The sequence below is a fragment of the Nuphar pumila genome, chromosome 1 (assembly GCF_984573655.1).
Source record: "Nuphar pumila chromosome 1, dmNupPumi1.hap1.1, whole genome shotgun sequence".
Taxonomy (NCBI): domain Eukaryota; kingdom Viridiplantae; phylum Streptophyta; class Magnoliopsida; order Nymphaeales; family Nymphaeaceae; genus Nuphar; species Nuphar pumila.
The window spans coordinates 16,719,859-16,728,122 of NC_143249.1; the positions used below are offsets into that span (position 1 = coordinate 16,719,859).

An 8,264-nucleotide genomic window follows, 5' to 3' on the forward strand; every position below is an offset into this window, starting at 1 on the left:
ACGCTGAGTTGGGCTCGGTCAACGCCGAGTCGGGCTCGGTCAACGCCGAGCCGGACTCGGTCAATGCCGAGCCGGACTCGGTCAACGCCGAGCCGGACTCGGTCAACGCCGAGCCGGACTCGGTCAACGCCGAGTCGGACTCGGTCAACGCCGAGTCGGACTCGGTCAACGCCGAGTCGGACTCGGTCAACGCCGAGTCCGTCTTTTTTTGGACTCGGTCAACATTGACTGAGTCCAAAAATCATCCATTTTTAAGATAAAAAACAAAAAAAATAATCTTTTTATATATTTAAAATATATATATATATAATATATATAGCATGAGTCTCAAACATAAGCCCCATAAAAAAAGTTCCGGGGGACGCTGCCCCCCTATGGCCCCCTGCCAGGGGCAGCCCCCCGACCCCCGCCCGCTGACCGCGCAGTGGGACCCACGCTGGGAGAGCCCCCGGACCCCCCCCCCTTCTGCAAGGGCAAAAGTACAATTTGCAAAGTTTATAAAAACACTCATGCTAATGCCAAACTTTAGAGGACAATATCCACATAAATGCACACAGGATATATTATTATTATTATATATATATATATATATAGCCGAGTCCCCGTGTCCAAAATTTTTAAAATTGCGCCGCACCCGTGTCGCACCCGCACCTGCACCCATGTGACATAGCTCACACAGCGAGTTTCTGTATCTTGTGTCCTACACAGAAAATCCGTAGTCAGTAGGGATTTTCTGTATTTTGTGTTTTACAGAAAAAAATCACTGCAAGGGATAGCGGTTTTCTGTGTTTTGTGTGGCCTGAGCACTTCTAGGACCCAATCACCTAATTAACTGCACCTCTTAAGCAAGTGGTTCTCTTCCCAGACCCAACACCCCATCCCATTGCATGACGGGAGGCATCACATTGACCATGACCCTCTATTGGTATTCTCAGTATAAAAACTCCACAACCACAAGTACTCCCTCTATTCACCAGTGAGAGTTTTTCATTTGGCTTTGGCAGAGCCCCTTGTGGGCAACATACCATAATATCTTGAGGCTAAAATCGTCATTACAGAGACGGCAAAGCTGCATGATTTCCCACTTATATCATACCAATCCTCAAAAATCTTACTCTAATGTCTGCTTTGCTAGGGATCAAATCTTGGGATCATTAACTCAAGAGAAGGCACCATCCTTCTTGTAGCTATTATTTTTGTGCCTTTTGTGTCATATTCATCTGTATTGGCTATACACTCTTTGAATAGTACCAAAGTATTAACCTAATAGAGGGCTATTTCCCTAAAGTGTACTAACTGACCATACAGACTAACACTGATGATGGCCCTAGGGGCGGTAAGCTAAAAAGAAGTGTAGGGAATTAACTAATTGAGATAGGCACGTGATATGAAGACAAACTGAAAGAAATTGGACCATGGGCACATGTGAGAGTGAAGGCTCACACCAAAAAGAAAACGAGATATCTTTTTCTCTGCCTCTTCCTTTCCTTCCTGCCTTATTTTTGCGTCTTTTCCCTTTCCATCAGTAACACTTGAACCACCATGTCCTTTAGGGGAGGTCTACTCCAACAGGGGGATGACCGGAAGTGATAACCCCCAAAGGTAAGTTGTGGGTGTGTCACACCCTATTCATCTCTCTCTCTCTCTCTCTCTCTCTCTCTCTCTCTCTCTCTCCAAAAAGGCTATGATTGTTTAGAAATGGAAACTATACCAATAAATGCTTAACTTTGACTGATAGGCACAAAGTAGTAGCGTTAGGCTTACTTGGGAGATGGCAGCTGAAATGGAAGTGGAGGATTTGTGTTTAAATTTGGTAAAACTACAATGGTGGTGGTTGTTTGGGAGAATGAAAATGAGAAAGAAAGCAACGACAGTATCTCCTTGGTAAAACTAGTATGGTGGTGGTTGCCTCCCCAGCTACCTTGGACAACCGGCTCTAAAACTAGCCTAGTAAAAAGCCAGGTTCTTATGTGTGAAGGAGCCTTATAAAGCATCAGAAAATGTGTTTGAGACTAAGCAGTAATCAATCAAATCGGGTTCTCATCAGGCTTCATCATAGGATGAACATCTGCCCTTCATCAGGAAATTCAGGATGAAAATCTTGAACTTGCACAATGTCCCCTTGTTAAAAGTAGCTAATAGCGTCACCATTACCCTTTACATGAAACAACATCACATTGAAAGAAAGAAAGAACAAGGTAGACAGAAAGACACTTTTCAGTTAAGTCACTTTTGGTTAGCGGTTTTTGTTGTGTAAAAGTTTGATAGCAATATAAACAGAAAGTTAATTTTCAATTGTAACTCGCTTATTCGGCTTCTGGGTTTTGTGGACTTGAACCCATAATGACAAAAGAATTGGCTATATCTAAAGGACGAGTCGCCTTTGGTGATGACTCGGGTCCAGAGTTCAAGAGGCTCGTCACTAGGAAATCCAATTCTCAGTCTTCTATGCCTCCCTCTGTGACACCAAACCTCCCCTCATCTTGCACCAGAATCTTAGAAACGGGTAATGCCAGACCTTCCATCAATTGCAGATGAACCATAATTTTTGAAGCAAAAAAAATCATGCTACTATAGCGACTCGCAGTCTAGTAGACACCCACCTAAGAATTTCATGAAGAGAATCTCTTTCAAGAATAAGCATTCGGAGATTGATTCTGACTACAACAGGTGATTTGCCTAACTAGAGAGAGAGAGAGAATATACAAACAGTCAACAATCAAAGAAGGAACATAAAACCGTTAGGGAGAAAGACACGTTAATCAGATGCTAATACACTTTCCTGGAGAAAAGGGCTTTGAGGTTGAACAGGGGATTGTTGTTGTTGCTGCTGCTTGTGTTGGTGGTGGTGGTGTTGCTGCTGCAGTTGCTGTTGCCAATCCCAATCCCAATCCCAATCCCATCACTGCTCTGCTCAAGAGAACTGCATCCCAAATGCTGTCCATACCCCATACACAGTGGCACATTCACGTTCAAAACCCTCAATCTCTCAACACCACCACCGGCGGGGGCACACCGCGCCTTCTCCGATCCAAGCGCGCACCTATCCAGCTTCTTCACGACGGAGCCGGCCCGGCGGACGGGCCTAACGGGGCTGCTCCTGCCCAAGTAGACACCTGTGGGCCTCCCTGGGCTGCTAGCCCACCTCCGTCCTCTGCCCGCACCACCACCTCTCCCACCTTCCTCCTGCGATGCCAATGGCCGGTACTCCACCTCCATCTGCAGCTTCGACTTCGACTCCCCCGTCGAATTGCTCCTCGAGCACGGCGCGCTGCTCGCTTTTCGGCCGGCCGCGGCAGCTCTCGCTCGCCCTCCGCCGCCGCTGCTGCTCGTCCCCGCCGATCGGCTCCGGGAGAAGGGCCATATGTTGATGTTGAGCTCCGCGCTGCTCTTCTTCCGGTCCTTCTTCTTCTCCTTCTCCTGGGGCTTGGGCTTCTCCTTCTTCTCACCCATCCTAAAGATGTCCATCCATCTCTTGGATCCAGAGGAGGAGGAGGAAGCGGAAGCAGGAGATGGGGTGGGCTTCTCCGGTTCGGCTACGGCTGGGGGTGAAGGCCCCGCTTCTGGTTCAGTTTCTTGTTCAGGCTCAGGCTCATCATCTTCACCATCTTCTTCTTCTTCTTGGTTTTGGTTTTGGTTTTGGAGGTTGTGGAAAGGGAGGAGGACGCCGTCCACGAACAATTGGTCTGCGGAGAGTAGGTTGGGCGTGGGGAAAGCTGGGTTTCTGACCATCCAGAACTCGAACTCCGGCGATGCACAAGGGTGGTGGGTCTTGGACGGAGAAGAGGCATTGTTGTTGTTGTTGTTGTTGGTGGTGGTGGTGGTGGAGGGGTTGAGGGAGTAGGAGAGGGAGATCCTCGGGCTCTGCCACCCTTGAACTTCCATGAATCGGGAAGGAATCAACGGCCGAGATGCAATGGCAATGGCTGGTTGGTGCTTCTCAACACTTCATCATCATCCTCCTTTTTGTACATGAGCTCGGAGAAGAAAGAGTGAGAGGAGTTAAACGATGCAGAAGAACGAACGAACGAGATGGGGACCGTATCTCTCTACTCTACCCTTCCTGTCCTTTTAGTTTTAGAGAGAGAAACTACCCTTAACATCCACTCAAAGAAACAATTGAAAGGACGGGAGATGTCAAGTCAAGGCTGGCTTTCGTTCGCTTTCTTTAATCATTCTTTCTCTCTCTCTCCATCTCTCTGTCTTTTTCTCTCAGCCAGTCAGAGCATGAGAGCACCCCCACACGCTCTCGTATCTTCTTCAACCCTCTCTTCTGAACTGAGTTTGCGTGTGGATTGTTGAATTGATTCCTGGGGATAGGAATCGTTTGGATGGTAGTTTGATTATTATATTGGAAGGGGTTGGCTTTTAGTTTTAGATGACAACTCATGCAACACGCATCCCCATCTGCCCTCAGACCCACCAAACGTGAGAGCGCACCACCTTCTTGTTGTCCGGCCGCAACCCGGAAGTCTCCACCTCCCTTTTAATATGTTTTTTTACATATCTCTCTCTCTCTTTTTTAGGTTGTGGTTTGGCGTAATCTCTTAGTGGGGTTAAAGGATACTCGTTGACATGCAATTGACTGCGAGGAGCTCAGATCGAAGATTGAGCCCATCATGAGATCCACCTTCTCAGACTGACTGATTTTTTGGTACGTGATGCGACGCCTGCAGTATGTCTGCCACTAATTTTTGCAGTATCTCTAGGCCGACCATTGAATTTGAGCCAGTTGTTGAGCACGGTAATTTGAGTTTCGACCGCGGGACCCAGCGTATGTCTCACCTAGTGCATAGGTTGGCACTATTGAAAAAGTCTCCCCCGTCGGAGTGGTCTCACATATCACTTTTATTTTATTTATTATTTTTAATTTTAAAAGGAGAAACTGCCTCAACCTAAGAGACCTCTGCCATATTTACAGTTGCTGTACCTGTCCCGTCAGCATAAAACTCCAAGGGCTTACCTCTCAACCCAAGGAGTCCCATGATTTTATTTGCTTGTATTTCCTTCTTTACTGGAAAAAAAAATCACCACCTCACTCACACACAAACTCATTGGTGGTAAAAGTAAAACCTCTCGTCGTCCCCTTTGCCCACCAATGCGACCTAGCCTCAAGGAGAAGAATCCACCCCTGTGGGTTTCAAATTCATATCTCTTGAGCTTGGTGATGTGTGAAAGTCACCCCTAACAAAGGAGCAAAGTCCTTGTGAGCCTAATGTCTCAGCACTTATGATTTCTAAATAGGATGTGAACTCCAGTTAGCAGTTGATATGAAAGAGAGAGCTCCGCCCTCCACGCTCATGTTAGGGTGTTTTTGAATCCTCTGCACCTCATTCAGGGCACGCCCTCTCTTTCTCTTGACCCTGGCTGAATTTGTCAGAATTTCCTTCTTTTTTGCCTTTTGTCCTTATGTTTTTCTGTTTTTGCTTTCCTGTTTTCAGCCCTTGGTTTGGGTCTGCTGTTTGTTTGCTCACGGGTTCAACCTTTGTTGAGCCTTTGTCTTAGTAATGTTGATGTTTCGTTTCCCCCACCCGATCACCTGAGTGGTGTCAGGTTTGAGGAGAAGGTACTAACTCAGTTTGAGATCTCTTTAACTTGTTGATTCCGTGAAGGCTTGAGTGTTGGTGACCCCACCTGAAGTTTACCTCACTTACTGGAGAGTAGACTCATGAAGTGACCCAGTTCTCGATGAAGGTTTCTCGTTATAAAAAAAAAAAAAGAGGTATCAAGGAATGGGGCCCATACCTTAATCAGCCTCTCACTCAAACGATGGGTCTCAGATCTGAGGAGTTTTTGGCTCCAAATCCGCAGATCTCTAGTCGGATGAGGAGGGATCAGACTAGAGATACTTGGATCTCAGTGTTGGCTGTCATCCATCTTGAAGATGAACGGCCCGCCAGAGTTGGCTGGCTGGCCTGATCTGCAAAAGCGCCCTTATGCCTCGTAATGAAGCGGAAAAACCACCATCAGGATCAGAGCTGTATGGTGTCATGCATAGCACTGAATTTAAATCTTAATGGTTCACAAACCATCGCTGGAATGTTCCTTCAATTCTATAATGGAGATTGAATCTGTACATGGTCATGGCTGTGCTAGTTCAATGTGATGCTCCTGATCGGTTCTTAAAAAAAAAAAATAGGTGACACTAACCTCTGCATTAAGATAATAAAAGTAGGCATACATCATCCTGAAAATTAAATGAATAAAGACTAGGTATATTTGCTGCAACCAAGCTCATTGAACCATATAAAATTTAGCTGTATTTGCAATAACGGCCTAGGCTGACATTTGGCATATACCTCTGTTGCCATAATATGCGGGAGTTGAACCATATATATATATATATATATATATATATATATATATATATATATATATATATATATATATATATATATATATATATATATATATATATATATATATATATATATATATATATATACAGGGTAATGGGTAAATGCTAAATGATACGTGTTAAATGGGTTTATCTGCTCTTTTGGTATTCTTTTTGCAGTTGCTACCCCTTAAATGTGTTGGGCATGGTCAGCTTACGAGGAATCTACACCTGGATCATGTACACCTGGATCATGTGTTTTTTATGAAAAAAATGATATCTGGAACCTTGAAATTGTACAAATATTTTGGACCAGTGATTTTTTGAATCTTATAAAAACCCACTCATATGTGAGAATCGAACACTTAAAAGAGCTGATTCCTATAAAATCAAGTACATATATCACATACTTATAGTCAGAATTTAAAAAAAAAATGTAAAAAACCTGAAAAAACCCATTTATCACGTATCATTTAGCACCTACACATTACTCTATATATAGAGAGAGAAAGAGACTAGAATATGAGAGCCACAACTTTCTCTATTTTTTTTCTTGAATTTAACCGTACAAATGTGATCTACATGCTTGGTTTTATAAGAACCTGCTCTTAAATCTTCAGATTTTGATGCATAAACGAGATTTTTTAAGGCATTAAAATCAATGTCTGATAATCTTCATAAATATTCAAGTATTCAAAAAATGCATTTTCAATGAAAATATAAGATCCAATGGTTGATTCCTAGCAAATTTACATCTGCATGGTTGGATTTGCAAAAAAGAGTATTAAAAATGCTCATATTTTTAGTTCTCATATTCTAGTGATTATATATATATATATATAGAGAGAGAGAGAGAGAGAGAGAGAATAGTATAGGTCCTGAACAGTATTATCATTTATATGATCCTGAACGGCTTAAAAAGGCATATTCTTAGTTGTCCTCTCAATCTGGACTTACAATGTATTCTATATAATTTATTTAGTAAAATACATGCTTCAGATGAGGCACCTTTTAGATTGATAAAAAGTCAATGGCTAATATCGTCTTAAAACTTGATGATGAAAAAATCAAATTTTTTAGTTAAATTGATTCTATCAAAAATATGTTTTTTAGTAAAATAAACATTATTTAACATACCTGCAAGTTCTAGCTTAAGCAAAAAAGCAGTAGTAATTATATAGTCTTGACCCATGGAAGAACATATATAATGTGGCTTGTGAAGTTTGTTGCAGGAATAATTCTATATCCATAATTGAGATTTTTATGTAAAGTGATCTGTGTCTGTCAAACCAAAGTCCCTACATGTTCCAATGGGTACCCTACCAAAATAGCCATGTACCTTATGGAACTTGCCTCAAAGGAGTTTGGCATAGTGGTATGCTAACTCCGCCACCAGGCAAGTAGTCTAGGTTCAAATCTCCTGGGCATCACCTCTTGTGTAAGCAGAAGCATGACAACTCCTTGGAGTAAGGGGGTAAGCATGCAAAATTTTACTCTGTCAGAACAGCCACCGTAAGTATGAAAGGCAAAGCTAATGCAGCTAAGTCTCTGATCCTGAAAGTGGTTTATCCGTATAAATAATAATAAATAAATAAAACTGATGTAGCCTGCATGAGCCAAGTCGCAAGGGACATTGCCTATCAAAACAAGTTGTGGCGTGAGATTCACCACAATTTACACATTCAACGGTCTAGATTTGAGAATGACAAAGATCATGAAAGCATTGAGATAGAGAGAGACTGATGGGTTGTGTGGTGGACAGATACTCATAAAAGAGATGCCTTTAGATATAGCAGCTGCCCACTTGAAGCCATGAGGATATGGGCCAAGATTCCAAAGTAAAGAAAGGGATATTTGTTTATGGGCTTTGTTTGGTGGCAAAATGATGAGTCATGTGCAGGAGGAAACAGCCTTAAATGATTAAATG

The 8,264-nt window shown here is 43.0% G+C and overlaps 1 protein-coding gene across 1 annotated transcript; it reads right to left on the reverse strand.

The window, feature by feature from the left end:
• Positions 1-2,610: 2,610 nt before the first annotated feature.
• LOC149848150 (uncharacterized) lies at positions 2,611-4,319 on the reverse strand. The gene has a single exon (XM_090010555.1). It carries the CDS (start codon positions 3,883-3,885, stop codon positions 2,770-2,772), a length of 1,116 nt encoding a protein of 371 aa, XP_089866681.1. The 5' UTR covers positions 3,886-4,319; the 3' UTR covers positions 2,611-2,769.
• Between the last annotated feature and the right edge of the window lie 3,945 nt (positions 4,320-8,264).

Excerpts from the sequence above, each read along its gene's own strand:
- LOC149848150 (XM_090010555.1), bottom strand. The coding sequence starts at position 3,885 with ATGGAAGTTCAAGGGTGGCAGAGCCCGAGGATCTCCCTCTCCTACTCC.